This window comes from Heptranchias perlo, chromosome 3 (assembly GCF_035084215.1).
Source record: "Heptranchias perlo isolate sHepPer1 chromosome 3, sHepPer1.hap1, whole genome shotgun sequence".
In the NCBI taxonomy this organism is placed as follows: Eukaryota; Metazoa; Chordata; class Chondrichthyes; order Hexanchiformes; family Hexanchidae; genus Heptranchias; species Heptranchias perlo.
The window spans coordinates 121,456,906-121,477,927 of NC_090327.1; the positions used below are offsets into that span (position 1 = coordinate 121,456,906).

The window sequence follows — 21,022 nt, forward strand, 5'->3', positions numbered from 1 at the left end:
TTTGCTTAATTGTGCCTTTATTTTGGTCCCTGGCTTGTTTTAAGTTTTGGCAATGTTCAAAAAACTGTTGTTTTTTAAAAAACTAATTTTCTCCAAATTTACCTGAGATTTTTGGAGTCCAATGTTTTTAATCCCAATTTTTGATGATTAAAAAAAGTTTCTCCCTATTTACTCTTATCAAAACCACTTATAATTTTGAACACCTCAATTTTGAACATCTCCTCTTAACCTTCTCTGCTCTTAGGAGAACAATTCCAGCTTCTCCAGTCTCTCAACATAACTGAAGTTATGTGAACTTAACAAAAAAGCAAACTTTTTTTTAAAAACAAAAAGGGTAATTATCAGTGATATAGTAGATATATTTGCAGCACGAATTCTTATTTCTAGCTCCAGGGAAGAAAATCAATTTGAAGGTAAAATTTCCACTCCCGTGAACATGGTTCGGTAAAGCTGGGGTAACCGTGAAGGGGCTGCCTGGGGTTCCCTGCCTGAGCAGCACAGGGGGAGCAGGAGGCTCACGTTGCTGTAAGGCCCGAACCTCACATGGGCTGTGACGTGATGTATTTGTAGCCTTGGCTTCCTAGCGCTGCAAATCATTGTGCACCTTGCAGCCAAAACAGGCAACCCTCCTTTGCATCACCTCCCTGAAGGTTACTTCAGGTGCTCTCTCAATAAAGTCCTCCCTTCTCCCTGGGAACATGCAGCCTCTTTACTCATCCTCAAAGGAAGCAGCAAAGAACCCTCCTCGTCACAGAGTGGAGGTGCCTGTTTGTGGAGCTGCTCCTGCACTTTTATGTTCCTGCCCCTTAAAAGTGAAAAAAACTTAAAAATAAATGACTACAAAATTATTCCTAGATTGTAGATAAATGAACTGCATGGAGTTGAGAGAAGAAAATAGCCAACATACAGTGAATAAAGGAGCTTTTTCTTGTAAGGACGGGTAATTGTCAAGGCTTATGCCAATAACAGGTCAAATGACCATGCAAGAAACAAAGTCCTTAAAGGCACAATGTCCTAGGTCATTTTTGCCTCAGTAGGTGGCAACAACTCTACTTGTATGCCAAAGTTCAATGAATGAGAAAGAATATTTTGTAGGACACACAAAGACGTATTTTAAAACTTCAAAGAACATTTAGTAGTCAGGGACTGCAATGCAACCTGCACGCATAAAACATTCTATCTTTATACATTCATTATTGGAGTACTGAGTGTTTTTGCAGTTGACAGAACACACGTGTGGCTCGTATTACTTTTTATGCCTATGAACCCAACAGTAGTGTTAGGCGCAGTGCTTCTTATTCTTTGAGTAAAATTGTCCTCTAAGTACCATGGGTGAGATCAGTACTTCAACCTGGAGATGGGGAGAAGAGAGAGAAGAATCACTAGACCACTTGTTCCTGCAAAATGTTTAGCTAGAATAATGTGGCAAAACTATAAATTGTATTGATATATGGAGAGGATACAATGCAGATTCATTAGCATGCTGCCTGGTATGAGGAAATACAAATACTGAAAATGGGAGCAGTGGTTATGATTCAAAGTCGTTGAATTCAATGTTGTATTCGAGGAACAGCACCTCATCTTTCGATGAGGCACTTTACAACCTTCCAGCCTAAACAATGAATTCAACAACTTTAGATCATAACCACCGCTCCCATTTTTTCCAGAAAGCAGGTGCTGGTAATGGTTCTGCTGTAACCATTTACACCTCCTCTGGACCCATCTTTTGTTTCTTTACTTGTCCCATTATCACTCCCTTTTGCTTTGCACCATCATCCCTTTTGTCATTTAATCACTCCTGCCCTCCACACTATCAACAACCTTCTCCTTTGTTCTTTCCACCCCTACCCTTTTCCCTGGCTCTGTACTTGCTTATAAACTCTGACCTGAAACATTGACTCTCTTTCTCTCTCCACAGATGCTGCCTGACCTGCTGAGTGCTTTCCAGCATTTTCTGTTTTTATTTAAGAAACAGTAAGCATGCTTGGGAGACTGAGTCAGGTTACTTGTGACAACATGCAGCTACAGTCTGCCAACATGCAAAATGGTAATTCTTCGCCATCAACAAGAATCTTAATTAGTTTAAATTTAGAAAACAGAGTTTTCTATTTTCTTTGTTATTTCCATTTACCATGAATAACTCTATTGAAATACTTTGTCTTCAGGAAGAAGGAACTTCTCACTTGCTTGGGATCCAAAGTAGAGCTCAAGGTTTCTATTTGTGGCCAAAACTGGTGACATGAAAATTCATAGTAGTATCATAGTATGTTACAGCACAGAAGGAGGCCATTCAGCCCATCGTGCTTGTGCCGGCTCTTTGAAAGTTACCCAGTTAGTCCCACTCCCTTGCTCTTTCCAGATAGCCCTGTAAATATTTTCCCTTCAAGTATTTATCCAATTCCATTTTGAAAGTTATTGTTGAATCTGCTTCCACCACATTTTCAGGCACTGCATTCCAGAACGTTACAACTCTCTGCATAAAAAAATGTTTCCTCATGTCACCTCTGGATCTTTTGCCAATCACCTTAAATCTCCGTCCTCTGGTTACCAATCCTTTTGCCAGTGGAATAAAAACAGAAAATGCTGGAGAAGCTCAGCATGTCAGGCAGCATCTGTGGAGAAAGGAACAGAGTTAAGGGTTCAGGTTGAAGACCTTTCGTCAGAGGAAGCTCTGGCAAAAGGTCTTTGACCTGAAACATTAACTCTGTTTCTTTCTCCACAGATGCTGCCTGACATGCTGAGCTTCTCCAGCATTTTCTGTTTTTATTTCAGATTTCCAGCATCTGCAGTATTTTGCTTTTGATTCTTCTGCCACTGGAAATAGTTTCTCCTTATTTACTCTATCAAAACAGTTTATGATTTTGAACACCTCTATCAAATCTCCTCTTAACCTTCTCTGCTCTAAGGAGAACAACCCCAGCTTCTCCAGTCTCTCCACATAACTGAAGTCCCGTAACCCTGGTACCATTCTAGTAAATCTCTTCTGCATTCTCCCCAAGGCCTTCACATCCTTCCTAAAGTGTGGTGCCCAGAATTGAACACAATACTTCAGATGAGGCCTAACCAGTATTTTATAAAGGTTTAGCATAACCTCCTTGATTTCATACTCTATGCCTCATTTAATAAAGCCCAGGATCCATATGCTTTTTTAACAGCCTTCCCAACTTGTCCCACCACCTTCAAAGATTTGTGTACATAAACCCCCCCGCCCCAGTCTCTCTATTCCTATACTCCCTTTAAAATTGCCTCTCCTCATTCTTCCTACCAAAATGTATCACTTCACACTTCTCTGTGTTAAATTTCATCTGCTATGTATTTGCCCATTTCACCAGTCTATGTCCTCCTGAAGCCTGTTATTATCCTCCACATTGTTTACTACATTTCTGAGTTTCATGTCATCTGCAAACATTGAAATTATACCCAAGTCCAGGTTGTTAATATATATCAAAGAGCAATGGTCCTAATACCAACCACTGGGGAACACTACTGTATACTTTCCTCCAGTCTGAAAAACAACCGTTCACCACTACTCTCCACTTTCTGTCCCTTAGCCAATTTTGTATCAACGCTGCCACTGTCCCTTTAATTCCACGGGCTTTAATTTTGCTTATCAGTCTACTATGTGACACTTTATCAAATACCTTTTGAAAGTCCAAAGAAGAACTAGAAGCTTCATCTGCCACAGCACCTGACAACAGCCCTATAGTTCCTGATGCAGCATTGACTGCCTTAGGTCCCAGACAAACAAGAGTTTTTGAGACAACATCAACATCAACCCTCTCCGTTACTTCAGCAAAGAACTCAATCAAGTTAGTCAAACATGAATTTGCTTTAACAAATCCATGCTGGCTTTCCTTTATCAGCCCATACTTTTCTAAGTGCCAATTATTTTGTCCCAGATTATTGTCTCTAAAAGTTTCCCCACCACCGATGTTAGGCCGATTGGCCTTCAATTGCCGGGTTTATCCCTCTCCCTTTTTTTTTGAACAGAGGTGTAACATTTGCAATCCTCCAGTCCTCTGGCACCGCCCCCATATCTAAGGAGGATTGGAAGATTGTGGCCAGAGCCTCTGCAATTTCTACCCTTACTTCCCTCAGTAACCTAGGATGCATCCTATCTGGACCGGGTGACTTTTCCACTTTGAGAACCGCCAACCTTTAAAGTACCTCCTCTTTATCTATTTTTATTCTATCCAATATCCTAACTACCTCCTCCTTTACTGCTACATTGGCAGCATCCTCTTTTCTAGTGAAGACCGATGCAAAGTATCCATTTAGTACCTCAGCCATACCCTCTGCCTCCACAAGAGGATCTCCTTTTTTGTCCCTAATCAGCCCCATCCTTCCTTTGACTACTCTTACTATTTATATGTTTATAAAAGACTTTTGGGTTCCCTTTCATGTTAGCCGCTAAGCTATTCTCATACCCTCGCTTATTCCCTTTTTTAGAACTCCCCTATACTTTCTATATTTTGCACTTAGCTTGGTTCTTTATTGTATTATGAACCTTACATTTGTTATAAGCCTCTTTTTTCTGTTTCATTTTAATCTCATATCTTTAGTCATCCAGGGAGCTCTAGCTTTGGATGTCCTTCCTTTCCCCCTCGTATGAATGTGTCTATGCTGTACCCGAACCATCTCCTCCTGGAAGGCCTCCCATTGTTCAATTATTGTTTTGCCTACAAATTTTTGATTCCAATCCACCAGGGCAAGATCCCTTTTTAACTCAGTGAAATTAGCCCCCGCTCTAGTTAAGTACTTTTACGCTTGATTGTTCCTTGTCCTTTTCCATTAACTATTCTAAAGCTAATGATATCATGATCACTGTTCCCCAAATGCTTCCCCACTGAAACATGCTCCACTTGCCCCACTTCAAATTAGGGGAAAATCTTGGCATTTTACCCATTTTGAATCTCCCCAAAATTATAAACAGCAAATGTAGAATGGTTTGATGTAGATCATAACCACTTCAACTTCTTGACGGTTTCCATTGTTACTACATACATCAATCATACCAATTTTTAGCAATCCCAGATATGGGAACACTGAGAGATTCACTTTATTTAAAACATTCTTTGACTGAGGATCATAGTTTTAAGAAAGGGTGAGCTATGTGTGCTGAATGGTATCCCACACCTGTACTTAGCTATGAACTGTATTAACTTTACATACCTGATGTGTATGGCAAGAAGCAGCTTGGATTGTATTCCAGCTTTTTCATGAAGCGAAGCTGTCCATTTTCCTTAAAGCAGAAGAGGTTTCTTTCACCAAGTACAAATATAGAGGAAGCAGCTTGATTAAACGATACTATGCATATGTCTAATGCCTGTTCACCAATATTCACCATCCAGTCCCTCTGCAAACACAAGAAGATACACAATAGGTCAAAACATAAGCGGCAAGGGAACTTACCAAGATGGTCTCCAGGCTCGCTGCTTCTCTTTCAACTCAATACACTTGCTCCAGATTGTTACAGAAATCCCCATGGGTCTTAGCTACGCTCATCTTTTCATAGCATATGCAGAAGACTATAGCAATAGCTTCTCTTCTGCACATCTATGGAATTAACCAAACATGCACCAAAGTCATGAGAAATGAAACCTTAAAGCAACAAAGTTGCTAAATTTATACACATCAGACGACAAATGTTGATCAACCTCAAATACTAGCTAACCTTAAAATATATCAACTGTATTTCTGAAATTCTATGCTCAGAGTGTGACACAATATGTACAGAATAAAACTAAGAGCTATATCAATACATCCACTGCAGATTTACAGCCCTACAGGTGAGGAGTTTTAGGAGCCCAACTGTGCAAATCAATGGGAAAGGCTGGACACAATAAACCACTAAGACTGCTATGCGACATTGGACTGGGACAACTGGAGCTTGGACATGTTGCAAGATATCCTTTCACCACATCGAAGGCTGATGTCCATCATGAAGCCATTAAAGAAACTCCAAGACTTGGGACAACACCTGCTGAAAGGTGCAATTTGGAGGTCAGGTTAACGTGCAATCATGGGTTGAACTTAGTGTCTACCATGATTGGTGTTGGATTATGCATTACATAATAAATTAACAGCATGCCATAGGCGAAGGATATCATGAGACAGTTAGCATAGAGGGCTGCAGTAAAGGAGGAAGTGTGGAAACCACAGACATACAATGCGTGTGATTCAGTAGAAGGTTTAGAACATCTAGTGAGAAATAATGAAAAATAGCTTAACAATACAGAAGTTACTACTGATATTTGTATATTATGAATTTATTCTGTGTGACACAAGCTAACATGTGATTTAGATTAAGGCGCTCCAGCTCAGGCAAACAAAAACTTACCTGTGTGAATTTCTCAGCAGCTTGGATTGGAAACAGTTAACCAGGGTGATAGGTTTCCACAGATGTAATATACTCAAAACCACCCCAAAAAGAAGAAATTGCTCAACAAAGCAAGCCTACGCCTATAAACAAATGGCTAACAGCACTTAAATATAGGCTTTTATACATCATGGGAAACATTCCAAAATACAGTAACAGAAATCAGTACTGTCTGCCACATCACAGAAAACACAGATTACAGACACAACACATAAAAGTCACATTTTGATAAAGTACAAAGTTCTGCAACAATAATAGACACTAGCTACGATAATGAAAGGAAGTCTTCCAAACACTGATCAAACTATCTGAACAAAAAACAATCACAGCGCTCAACTTCAACTGTGAAAAGCATACAGGCGCACAGTACAAATGAATTAATTAACAAAAGACAAATCATTAAAAGAAAATTAACATTTCTGCTAAAATCCAGGGCTTCAACCTATAATCTAGGCTGATACCTCAGCACAGTACTGAGGGAGTGCTGCATTGTTGGAGGTGTCACCTTTGGGATGAGACAGCTGAGGTGTGCCTCTGAGTCTGCCTGCTTAGGTGAATGTAAAGGATCTCAATCGCACTATTCAAGAAAGAGCGGTGGAGTTCTCCTAGTGTCCGGGTTAACATTCCTCCCTTAAACAATGCCATAAAAATGGATCATCTGGTTATTCTTTTGCTGTTTGTGAGACCTTGTGTGCAAATTGCCTGCCACATTTGCCTACATCCTGCATTTCTTACATCGAGTCTAGAGCACAGAAACAGGCCATTCAGCCCAACTGGTCTATGCTCCACAAGAGCCTCCTCCCTACTTCATCTAACCCTATCAGCATACTCTTCTATTCCTTTCTCACTTGTGTGTTGATCTAGCTTCCCTTTAAATGCATCGATACTATTTGCCTCAATTACACCTTGTGGTAGTGAGTTCCACAGTCCTACCACTCTTTGGGTAAACAAGTTTCTTCTGAATTCCTTAACGAATTTATTCATGACTATCTTATATTTATGACCCCTAGTTTTGGACTTCCCCACAATTGGAAACATTTTCTCTACGTCTACCGTATCAAACCCTTTCATTATCTTAAAGACCTCGATCAGGTCACCCCTCAGCCTTCTCTTTTCGAGAGAAAAGAGCCCCAGCCTGTTCAGCCTTTCCTGATAAGTATATCCTTCTGGTATCATCCTTGTGAATCTTTTTTGCACCTTCTCAAATGCCTCTATATCCTCTTTATAATATGGAGACCAGAACTGTGCACAGTACTCCAAGCGTGGTCTAATCAAGGTTCTATACAAGTTTAACATAAGCTCCCTGCTTTTCAATTCTATCCCTCTAGAAATGAACCCCAATGCTTGATTTGCCTTTTTACGGTCTTATTAATCTGCGTCGCAACTTTTAGTGATTTGTGTATCTATACCGAGATCCCTTTGCTCCTCTACTCCATTTAGACTCTTATTATCCAAGCAGTATGTGGCCTCCTTATTCTCCCTACCAAAATGCACCACCTCACATTTATCTATATTGAAATTCACTTGCCAATTACATGCCCATTCTGCAAGCTTATTAATGTTTTCTTGCATTTTTATGCATTCTTCCCCTGTATTTACTACACCCCCCAATTTGCTGTCCTCCACAAATTTTGAAATTGTACTTCCGATTCCAGAGTCCAAATCGTTAATATAAATTGTGAGCAACAGTGGTCCCAGCATCGATCCCTATGGAACACCACTTCCCACCTTTTGTCAGCCTGAGTAGCTACCCTTAACCCCTACTCTGTTTTCTGTTTTGTAGCCAGCTTGCTATCCATTCCGTTACCTATCCCGACTCCACATGCTCTGAACTTAGTCATTAGTCCACAATGTGGTACGTTTACTCTTGCCTACTCCTTGTTACTTCTTCAAAGAATTCAATAAGGTTAGTCAAGCATGACTTTCCCTTCTGAAATCTGTGCTGAACATTATATTTTCATTTTCTAGATGTTTTTCTATTACATCTTTGAGTAAATATTCCATTATCTTTCCTACCACCGATGTTAAGCTAACTAGTCTATAGTTCCCTGGACTTGTTTTATCTCCCTTTTTAAAAAAAGGAACAACATTAGCTATCTGCCAGTTCTCTGGCACTATTCCCTTTTCTACATATAATATATATATTATACATACGCGTACATATTATATACATACGCGTACATATTATATACATACACGTACATATTATATACATACACGTACATATTATATACATAATTTTTATAATTATATATAATAGAGCCTCTGCTATCTCTTCCCTAATTTCTTCTAATATGTGCAGATACAATCCATCTGGACCAGGGCTTTTATCCTCTCTAAGTTTGATTAGTTTATTATCTCCCCCCTTTCTATCTTAAATATCTTTATATAAACATAATTATAAACATAATTTAATAGGACAAAGTCAGCATGGCTTTATGAAGGGGAAGTCATGTCTGACAAATTTGCTTGAGTTCTTTGAGGACATAACGTACAGGGTGGATAAAGGGGAACCAGTGGACGTAGTGTATTTAGACTTCCAGAAGGCATTCGACAAGGTGCCACATAAAAGATTATTGCTCAAGATAAAGAATCACTGGATTGGGGGTAATATTCTGGCATGGGTGGAGGATTGGTTATCTAACAGGAAGCAGAGAGTTGGGATAAATGGTTCATTCTCGGACTGGCAACCAGTAGCCAGTGGTGTTCCGTAGGGGTCAGTGCTGGGTCCCCAACTCTTTACAATCCATATTAACGATTTGGAGGAGGGGATCGAGTGTAACATATCAAAGTTTGCAGATGATACAAAGATGGGAGGGAAAGTAGAGAGTGAGGAGGATGTAAAAAACCTACAAGGGGATATAGACAGGCTGGGTGAGTGGGCGGAGATTTGGCAGATGCAATACAATATTGGAAAATGTGAGGTTATGCACTTTGGCAGGAAGAATCAGAGAGCAAGTTATTATCTTAATGGCGAGAAACTGCAGTACAAAGGGATCTGGGGGTCCTAGTGCAAGAAAATCAAAAAGTTAGTATGCAGGTGCAGCAGGTGATCAAGAAGGCCAACAGAATATTGGCTTTTATTGCTAGGAGGATAGAATATAAAAACAGGGAGGTATTGCTGTAGTTATATAAGGTATTGGTGAGACCGCACCTGGAATACTGCATACAGTTTTGGTGTCCATACTTAAGAAAAGACATACTTGCTCTCGAGGCAGTACAAAGAAGGTTCACTCGGTTAATTCCGGGGATGAGGGGGTGCACATATGAGGAGAGGTTGAGTAGATTGGGACTCTATTCATTGGAGTTCAGAAGAATGAGATGCGATCTTATTGAAACATAAGATTGTGAAGGGGCTTGATCGGGTGGATGCGGTAAGGATGTTCCCAAGGATGGGTGAAACTAGAACTAGGGGGCATAATCTTAGAATAAGGGGCTGCTCTTTCAAAACTGAGATGAGGAGAAACTTCTTCACTCAGAGGGTAGTAGGTCTGTGGAATTTGCTGCCCCAGGAAGCTGTGGAAGCTACATCATTAAATAAATTTAAAACAGAAATAGACAGTTTCCTAGAAATAAAGGGAATTAGGGGTTACGGGGAGCAGGCAGGAAATTGGACATGAATTTAGATTTGAGGTTAGGATCAGATCAGCCATGATCTTATTGAATGGCGGAGCAGGCTCGAGGGGCCGATTGGCCTACTCCTGCTCCTATTTCTTATGTTCTTATGATCTTATATCTTTTATTATCTTTTCTTCTAATGTCATGCCCAATTTGTTAATTTCCCTGGTAAATACTGAGACAAAGTAACTATTCAATATTTCTGCCATTTCGCTGTCATTACCTGTGAATTTATCATGTGTATCCTTTAGTGACCCTGCCCCTATCCTGATTTTTCTTTTGTTATTTATGTGTCTGTAGAATACTTTACTATTTCTTTTTATGTTACTTGATAATTTCGTAGTTCCTTTTTGCTTTCCCAATTGCTTTTTTGGCTTCTTTCCTAACCTCTTCGTATTCCCTTTTGTCATCCTCTCCTTTATTGTCGGTGTACTTAGAGTATGCCTTTTTTTTTCAGTTTCAATTTTAACCTTATCTCCTTATTCATCCATGGTGTTTCATTATTGGCTAGTTTGTTCTTGTTTTATTTAAGAGGGATATATTTCTCTTGAACTCTACTGATCACCGTTTTAAAAATTTCCCACTGCTGTTCTGTCTCTTTGTCTGTCAAAACTTTTTTCCAGTTTACTTTCACTAATTCCATTCTCATTCCCTCAAGCTTTTTTACAATCCATTACTTTGTCTTTGTCTTATTATTTTAAACCTAATTATGTTATGATCACTATTGTGTAGATGTTCCCCTACGCTTACTTCTCTTATCTGCTCTGGTTCATTTTCCATTACGAAATCCAGCAGTGATTCCTCCCTTGTTGAGCTTCTCACATACTGGGTAAAAAAGGAGTCCTGCACACACTGTAAAAACTCCATTCCCTTTACCTACCTCTTCTTGCTGGTTTATTTGGGGGTAGTTGAAATCTCCCATGATTATTTTTCAATGTTTTTTACTCATTTCATAAATTTGCCTACATATTTCTTCCTCCACTTCCCTTCCACTATTAGGTGGTCTGTAGAATATACCTATTAAGTGATCAATCCCTTCTTATCCTTTGTCTCAATCCATATGGATTCTGTTTCTATCTTAATATTGCCATTATGTTGTCTCTAATTAGTACAGCTACCCCACCCGGCCTATCCTTTCTAAATAAGTTATATCCTGCAATATTTAATGGCCAGTCCTGCTCTTTGTGTAGCCCTGCTTCTGTTATCCCTACTACATAGGGCTCCTCGCTACGAATTATTACCTCCAGCTCACTCATTTTGTTTTGGATGCTGTGCAATTTAATTTGTTTTTAATAGTTGTTCTCCTCACTTTATTTTTAACAATCATTTTGTACTTATGTTCATAACTGTATTTGTTTTCTGATTGTTTATGTTACCCTTATTCCCTACCTGGGTCTGATCTTTACTCTCATCTCCTATTTCTTTTATCTTCAGACTTGTGTTATTTTCACAAGATCCCTCCCCCGTCTTACTAGTTTAAAGTTCTATCGACAGCCCTATTTATCCTTTCCGCTAGAACACTGGTGCCATTCCAGTTCAGGTGGAGCCCGTCCCAGCAGTACACCTCCTTCCCACACTAGTCTTTCAGCCATGCATTCACCTTCCTTATCTGTCTATCTCAATGCCAATTAGCATGTGTCTTGAGTAGTAATCCCGAGATTACCCACCGTGAGTTCCTGTTTTATTAATTTACTTCCTAACTTCTGATATTCTCTTAGCAGGAACTCCTCCCTTTTCTTCCCTACATCATTAGTCCCAACATGGAGCACAACAACTGGATCTTCCACCTCCCTTTTCAAGTTTCTCTCCAGTTGCTCAGAGATATCCTTTACCCTTTCAACAGGTAGGCAACACACTCTTCTGGACTCTCTGTCTCAACCGCAGAGGACACTATCTATCCTCTGCATCCTAATTACCAAATTCCCTATGAATACAACCTTTCTATTCTGCTCCTCCCATCTACGAAATGAGTAAAAAACATTGAATAATAATCATTTAATGGGCCGGAGCCAATGTTGGTCATTGAGTACAGGAGCGATGGGTGAACGGGACCTGGTGTGAGTTAGGATACAACCAGAGCTCTGTACAGTTTTAGCGCAACATATTCTGATTTGTACTTAACTAACCCAACAATATAATTAAGCATTCACAGTAACTTGACACTTTAGGTGCCAGGTTTACTATTGCCCTCAGATCCTCTTCCCACTTTACCAGCAGCTATTTCTATATCATTCACAGTATAATAATGAAATCCATTTTTCCTTCCAATGGGTAGTATCTTGCACTTGTTTGTATTGAATCTGATCTACCTCTGATTTATCAAAGTCCTTTTGTAGGTCCCCAACCATTTCCTCCAAATCCACTGCCTCCCTCAAGTTTAGAATCATCTGCAAATTTGACCAATTTGCATTGGGTTTCTGAATCCAAGCTGATATGGCTTTCCACTGTCCGCTTATCACTTCCTCTAAAAGTAAGGAAGTTAGTCAAACAAGATCTCCCCATTCTAAAACCACTTTGGCCATTATTTACTAAATTATTTTCAAACAGATAATCCTCAACTTTGCTCCTGATAACCAATTCCATTATTTTTCCAAATACTCGTGTTGGCACCTGCAGACCCATCAGTTTAAGTTACGTTTGTCCCCTTTTATTTGATTATAGATATTAAATTAGCTTGTTTCAACATTCAGTAACTCCTTCATAATAATGATGATCAGCACTTCACAAATCTCATCCCTAGTCACTCTCACCACCCAAAATAAATACCATCCATCCGTGTGGATTTACTCGCTTTAAGCTATTTGTGCCAGCTTAAATCAGTCACCTTGTTAATGTCAAAGTCCATAAATTTACATGTATTATTTCTATTAATACTGGGCATGTTACTGTAGCCGTATTCATTGACTATATTAACTACTCTGTGCCCAACAACTTGCTCATCCTCAGTTTCACCCTATTGGCTTCCTTTAAAGTTCTGACCTCTTCCCTACCTGTCCTCTTGCTGTTATAAGAAAGAACTTGCAGTTATATAGCACCTTTCACAACTTCAGGACATCCCAAACTGCTTCAAAGCCAACGAGGTGTTTTTTGAATGTAATCACTGTTGCAATGTAGGCAAACAATGCAGCCAATTTGTGCATAGCAAGCTCCCATAAACAGCAATGAGATAAATGACCAAATAATCTGTTTTCTCGTAATGTTGGTTGAGGGATAAATATTGGCCAGGCCACCAGGGAGATCTCTACTCTTCTTTGAAAAGTGCTATGGGATCTTTTATAGCCACCCCAGAGAGTAGAGGGGGCCTCGGTTTAAAGTCTCATCCAAAAGACGGCACCTCTGAGTGCAGGCACTAGAAGAATTTTGTATTTAGCATCTACAGGTATACCAATTTCCAGTTCCCTCTTTGCCCATCCAAATACCCTTTGACATACTTCTGACATCTCCTGTAATCTCCCCGTTGGACACCCTTCCCCCTCATTGCTGCAGGCTTTGTGAAGCTCATTTTTCTTTTTGATCCTTTTAGGGTTGTGTTTTTTGACTCTATATTTGCTAATCTTAGGTAATTATCTGTCCTACACCTTCCTCAGCATGCCCCTGAAGGTAAAAACAGAAAATGCGGGACAAGCTCAGCAAGTCAGGCAGCATCTGTGGAGAAAGAAACAAGGTTAACGTTTCAGGTCGAAGACCTCTCGTCAGAACTGGAAGATGGTAAAGAGTTGAAGTTTTTGAGCAAGTACAGAGCCAGGGAAAGGGAGAGGAGGGGAGGAGAGAACAAAAGGGAAGGTCTGTGATAGGGTAGAGAGCACAAGTGATTAAATGGCAAAAGGGGTGATGGTTCAAGGCAAGGAAGGCGGTAATGGGACAGGTTAAGAAACAAAAGATTGATCAGGAGTAGCTGCAAACAGCAGCAGCAGAACCATTACCAGCACTTGCTGACCGAAAAAATGGGAGCAGTGGTTATGATCTGAAATTATTGAAATTAGCGTCGAGTCCGAAGGTTGTAAAGTGCCTAAACGAAAGAGGCGCTGTTCCTCGAGCTTCCGTCGAGCTCCATTGGAACAATCTAAGAAGCCGAGGACAGAGTAGGAGTGTGAACGTCCTACTCTGACCTCTGCGTCCTCGGCCTCTTACATTGTTCCAATGAAGTTCAACGGAAGCTCGAGGAACAGCACCTCATCTTTCATTTAGGCACTTTACAACCTTCGGACTCAACACTAATTTCACAAGAACACAAGAAATAGGAGCAGGAGTAGACCAATCGGCCCCTCAAGCCTGCTCCGCCATTCAATAAGATCAAATCATAACCACTGCTTCTATTTTTTCTGGTGCTGGTAATGGTGCTGCTGCTGCCATTTACAGCTACTCCTGATCAATCTTTTGTTCCTTAACCTGTCCCATTATCACCTTCCTTGCCTTGCACTATCATCCCTTTTGTCATTTAATCACTCATGCCCTCTACCCTATCACAAGCCTTCCCTTTTGTTCTCTCCTCCCCTCCTCTCCCTTTCCCTGGCTCTGTACTTGCTCAAAAACTTTAACTCTTTAACATCTTCCAGTTCTGATGAAAGGTCCACAGATGCTGCCTGACTTGCTGAGCTTCTCCAGCATTTTCTATTTTTATTTCAGATTTCCAGCATCTGCAGTATTTTGCTTTTGATGTCTCTGAAGGTATTCCATTTGTCCTCTACTAAAATGTTAAAAAATAATCTCTCCCAATTGTTTTTAGTCCTTCCCTTGTACCTTATAGTTGGTCTCTTTAAAATTGTAAACCTGGGTGTGGGTCCTCGGTAGCATCGAATCAAGAATCACTTTGAACTTAAACACATTGTAGTTGTCACGACCCAAAGGTGCCCAATCTTGTTTAGTGGACCAGTACACAGCACAATTGGCGGAGTGTGTTTTTTTTTCAAAAAGCACTAAGACTGAAAGCACAGGCCTCACCATTAGTCTCTTCCCAGATCCCAATTTCTGCTGCTCAGAATCTTGTCTGGTTTCTGCATCTGTGGCAACAGCTAGCACTTGGTATCTGGAGAAAAAAAACAATGTTTTAAAATCAGTATAATGGACGTGCCCACACAAACAATATTCTGATCACCCCTCTGAAGTGCTTTGCGGCATTTTTCAATGTTAAAGGCGCTATATAAATGCAAGTTGTTGTTGTTTGGGACTCACAGACCTGAAACAATTTTCAATAACAGTATATACACCATGTATTCATATTTAAAGAAAATACAAATCTAAAACCACTGACGTTAACAGCACAGAAAGTGGGCATTTGGCAGATCACATCTGTGAATTTGCTTGTGCAATCCAAAATTAATCCCACTACCCTGCACTCTCCCCAAAGACCTGTATCTTTCTCTGCTTTAAATATTTATCCAATTTTCCCTTGAAAGATACAATGGTTTCTGCCTCAGCCACTCTCTGCGGCAAAGCATTCCTTGCTCCAACAACCCCCCCAATAAAGAAATTTCTCCTCACCTCATTCCTCATTCTTGTGGCGAGAATTCTACATTGATGACCCCTCACCATTAACTCCTCAACCAGAGGAAATAGTCTTTCCCTATTCACACTATGAAAACCCTACATAACTTTAAAAACCTCTATTAAATTTCCTCCTTTGATAAGCATTTGGTAAGGTTTCGCACAAGAGATTATTAGCAAAAATGAGAGCACACAGAATGGAAGGTAACCTTGTGTCAAGGGTTGGAAATTGGTTGGGAGATAGGAGACAGAGAGGAGAGATAAAGAGAATGTACCCTAATTGGCAGAATGTGACAAGCGGTGTTCTCCAGGAATCCATACTGGGATCTCAGCTTTTCACCATATGCATCAATGACTTAGATAAAGGAAGAGTATTGTATATCCGAGTTTGCAGATGTCACTGTTAGGAGGGACAGTAAGTTGTGTAGATGGGAGCAGCAAGTTACAAAGGGACACAGCGAAAAACTGTGGCAGATGGTGTGCAATGTGAGCAAGTGTGAAGTCATCCAAGAAGGAAAAATTGGAATATTTCCTTAATGGTGAGAAATTAGGAACTGTGGAGGAGCAAAAGAGTTTGCTGTCCAGGTGCATAATTCACCCAAAGCTAGTGCACAGGTACAGAAAGTAATCAGAAACACTAATGGAATGTTGGTCTTTATCTCAAAGGAGCTACAATACAAAAGATGGAAAAACTGATGCTTCAGTTGAATAGGGTCTTTTTAGAATCTCATCTGGAGTACTGTGCTCAATTTTGGGCACCGAACCTCAGGAAGGGTTACAACGCAGATTCACCAGAATTATATCAATGTTTAAAGGGTTAAATTATGAGGACAGGTTGCATAAATTTGGTTTGTATTCCTTTGAGTTTAGAAGGTTGAGGGGTGATCTAATTGAGGTGTCTAAAATGATACAGGTTTTGATCGAGTACGCCCTGGGAGTCCTCAACATTGACTCTGGACCCCATGAAATCTCATGGCACCAGGTCAAACATGGGCAAGGAAATCTCCTGCTGATTACCACCCACCGCAGTCCCTCAGCTGATGAATCAGTCCTCCTCCATGTTGAACACCACTTGGAGAAAGCACTGAGGGTAGCAAGGGCATAGAATGTACTCCGGGTGGGGGACTTCAATGTCCATCACCAAGAGTGGCTCGGTAGCACCACGACTGACCGAGCTGGCCAAGTCCTGAAGGACACAGCTGCCAGACTGGGCCTGCGGCAGGTGGTGAGCGAACCAACACAAGGGAAAAACTTACTTGACCTCGTCCTCACCAATCTACCAGTCGCAGATGCATCTGTCCATGACAGTATTGGTAGGAGTGACCACAGCACAGTCCTCGTGGAGACGAAGTCCCGTCTTCGCACTGAGGACACCATCCAACGTGTTGTGTGGCACTACCACCTTGCTAAATGGGATAGATTCAGAACAGATCTACCAGCTCAAAACTGGGCATTTATCAAACGGTGTGGGCCATCAGCAGCAGCAGAATTGTATACCAGCACAATCTGTAACCTCATGGCCCGGCATATTCCTCACTCTACCATTACCAACAAGCCAGGGGATCAACCCTGGTTCAATGAAGAGTATAGAAGAGCATGCCAGGAGCAGCACCGGGCATACCTAAAAATAAGGTGCCAACCTGGTGAAGCTACAACTCAGGACTACATGCATGCTAAACAGCGGAAGCAACATGCTAGACAGAGCTAAGCAATTCCACAACCAACGGATCAGATCAAAGCTCTGCAGTCCTGCCACATCCAGTCGTGAATGATTAAACAACTAACGGGAGGAGGAGGCTCTGTAAATATCCCCATCCTCAATGATGGTCGAGTCCAGCACGTGAGTGCAAAAGACAAGGCTGAAGTGTTTGCAACCATTTTCAGCCAGAAGTGCCGAGTAGATGATCCATCTTGGCCTCCTCCCGATATCCCCACCATCACAGAAGCCAGTCTTCAGCCAATTCGATTCACTGCACATGATATCAAGAAACGGCTGAGTGCACTGGATACAGCAAAGGCTATGGGCCCCGACAACATCCAAGCCGTAGTGCTGAAGACTTGTGCTCCAGAATTAGCTGCGCCTCTAGCCAAGCTGTTCCAGTACAGCTACAACACTGGCATCTACCCGACAATGTGGAAAATTGCCCAGGTATGTCCTGTCCACAACAAAAAGCAGGACAAATCCAATCCGGCCAATTACCACCCCATCAGTCCACTCTCAATCATCAGTAAAGTGATGGAAGTTGTCGTCGACAGTGCTATCAAGCGGCACTTACTCACCAATAACCTGCTCACCGATGCTCAGTTTGGGTTCCGCCAGGAGCACTCGGCTCCAGACATCATTATAGCCTTGGTCCAAACATGGACAAAAGAGCTGAATTCCAGAAGTGAGGTGAGAGTGACTGCCCTTGACATCAAGGAAGCATTTGACCGAGTGTGGCACCAAGGAGCCTTAGTAAAATTGAAGTCAATGGCAATCAGGGGGAAAACTCTCCAGTGGCTGGAGTCGTACCTAGCACAAAGGAAGATGGTAGTGGTTGTTGGAGGTCAATCATCTCAGCTCCAGGACATTGCTGCAGGAGTTCATCAGGGCAGTGTCCAAGGCCCAACCATCTTCAGCTGCTTCATCAATGACCTTCCCTCCATCATAAGGTCAAAAATGGGGATGTTTGCTGATGATTGCGCAGTGTTCAGTTCCATTCGCAACCCCTCAAATAATGAAGCAGTCCGAGCCCACGTGCAGCAAGGCCTGGACAACATCCCGGCTTGGGCTCATAAGTGGCAAGTAACATTCGCGCCAGACAAGTGCCAGGCAATGACCATCTCCAGCAAGAGAGTGTCTAACCACCTTCCCTTGACATTCAACAGCATTACCATCGCTGAATCCCCCACCATCAACATCCTGGGGGTCACCATTGACCAGAAACTTAACTGGACCAGCCAATTAAATACTGTGGCCACAAGAGCAGGCCAGAGGCTGGGTATTCTGCAGTGAGTGACTCACCTCCTGACTCCCCAAAGCCTTTCCACCTTCTACAAGTCAGGAGTGTGATGGAATACTCTCCACTTGCCTGGATGAGTGCAACTCCAACAACACTCAAGAAGCTCAAAACCATCCAGGACAAAGCAGCCCACTTGATTGACAAGCCATCCACCATCCTAAACATTCACTCCCTTCACCACCGGCGCACTGCGGCTGCAGTCTGTACCATCCACAGGATGCACTGCAGCAACTCAACAAGGCTTCTTCGACAGCACCTCCCAAACCCACGACCTCTACCACCTAGAAGGACAAGAGCAGCAGGCACATGGGAACAACACGACCTGCACGTTCCCCTCCAAGTCACACACCATCCCGACTTGGAAATATATCGCCGTTCTTTCATCGTCGCTGGGTCAAAATCCTGAAACTCCCTTCCTAACAGCACTGTGGGAGAACCTTCACCACACGGACTGCAGCGGTTCAAGAAGGCGGCTCACCACACCTTCTCAAGGGCAATTAGGGATGGGCAATAAATGCTGGCCTCGCCATCGATGCCCACATCCCATGAACGAATAAAAAAAATACAGAAAAGCTATTTCCTCTGGTGGGGGAATCCAGAACAGGAGGCCACAATCTTAAAATTGGAGCTTGGCCATTTATGGGTGAAATCGGGATGCACTTTTTCACACAAAGGATAGTAAAAATCTGGAAGTCTCTCCCCATTAATCTATTATTAAGGACGTAGTAACAGGGCACTTAGAAAATCATAATACAATTAGGCAGAGTCAACACGGTTTTATGAAAGGGAAATCACCTTTGACAAATCTCAATTTTTTTTTGAGGATGTAACTAGCAGGATAGATAAGGGGGAACCAGTAGGGCATTGGGACCAGATCTGGGGGAGGTGGAACCTGTACAGGCCAGACGGGTTGCAGCTCAACGGAGCTGGAAACAATGTCCTCGGGGGGAGGTTCGCTAGTACTGTTCGGGGGGGGGGGGGGGGGGGGGATTAAAACGAATTTGGCAGGGGGATGGGCACCAGGATGTAGCATTGGAAAGGGGAAACAAGGGGCACAAAGGATCAGGAGAGAAGGATAGCCTTAGAGTAAGAAATAGTAAGATATTAGGTGGGGTCAGAAGACCAAGAGAGAGTACAAGAAAGTCTAAGACGGGTTTGCAGTGCACGTGTGTGAATGCACGAAGCGTGGTAAACAAGGTTGGTGAGCTGCAGGCACAAATATCCACATGGGAAACGGAGACCTGGCTCAAAAAAAGGCTGAAGTGGGTACTAAATATTCCTGGATACAAGGCGTTCAGGAAAGAAAGGCGGGGGGGGTGGGATGGCAGTATTGATTAAGGAGAATATTGCAGTACTGGAGAGAGAGGATGTCCTGGAGGGGGTCAAGGACAGAATCTATTTGGTTAGAGTTAAGGAACATTAGAGATGCCATTATGCTACCAGGTGTATTCGATACACCACCAACTAGTGGGAAGGATATAGGGGAGAAAATTTGCAGGGAAATTACAGAGAGATGCAAAAGCCATAGAATAGTGATAATGGGGGATTTCAACTATCCTAATATAGACTGGGAGAACAATAATATAAGGGGCAAAGAAGGGGAGGAATTTATGAAATGTGTTCAGGATAACTTTCTCAACCAGTACGTTTCCAGCCCAACGAGGAAGGAAGCATTGCTGGACTTGGGTCTAGGGAATGAGGTGGGCCAAGTGGAGCAAGTGTCAGTGGTGGAGCAGCAATCATAGTATCATAAGATTTAGAATAGCTATGACCACTCTAAAGTAAAAATACTCAATTGGAGGAGGGCCAATTTCAGTGGGATGAAAACAGATCTGGCCCGGGTAAATTGGAATCAAAGATTGGCAGGCAAAACTATAATTGAACAGTGGGCGTCCTTTAAAGAGGGGATGATTCAGGTAAAAACAAGGTACATTCCAACGAAGGAGAAAGGTAGGGCAACTAAATCCAGAACTACCTGGGTGACAAAAGGAGATAGAGAATAAGATGAAGTGAAAAAAAGCGGCGTATGACAGGTGTCAGGTTGATAACACAAGTGAGAGCCAGGCAGAATATAGAAAGTTCAGAGGGAAAGTGAAAAAGGAAATAAGAGGGACAAAGACAGGGTATGAGAATAGACTAACAGGCAACATAAAAGGGAATCCAAAAGTCTTCTACAGACATGTTAACAGTAAACGGGTAGTAAGAGGAGGGTGGGGCCAATTAGGGACCAAAAAGGAGATCTACTCATGGAGGCAGTGGGCATAGCTGAGGTAGTAAATGAGAACTTTGTATCAGTCTTTACCAAGAAAGAAGATGCTGCCAGAGTCTCAGTAAAGGAAGATATAGTTAAGATACTGGATGGGCTAAAAATTGAGAAAAAAGTGGTACTAGAAAGGCTAGCTATAGTTAAAATAGTCACCCTGTGCAGATGGGATGCACCCTAGGTTGCAGAGGAAGTAAGGGGGGAAATTGCGGACCATAATCTTCCAGACATCCTTAGATATGGGGGTGGTGCCAGAGGACTGGAGAATTGCAAATG

At 41.9% G+C, this 21,022-nt stretch overlaps 1 protein-coding gene across 3 annotated transcripts in view; it reads right to left on the reverse strand.

Moving 5' to 3' along the window:
* Positions 1–21,022, reverse strand: part of bbs9 (Bardet-Biedl syndrome 9) — a 439,766-nt gene that overhangs the window by 385,198 nt on the left and 33,546 nt on the right. For all 3 annotated transcript variants that reach the window (XM_067981846.1, XM_067981843.1, XM_067981848.1), the window contains 2 exons: positions 14,939–15,023; positions 5,173–5,356 (listed from right to left, as the gene is read on the reverse strand). In XM_067981846.1, coding sequence (XP_067837947.1) covers positions 5,173–5,356; positions 14,939–15,023 — 269 coding nt within the window. The remainder of the gene's footprint in view (positions 1–5,172; positions 5,357–14,938; positions 15,024–21,022) is intronic.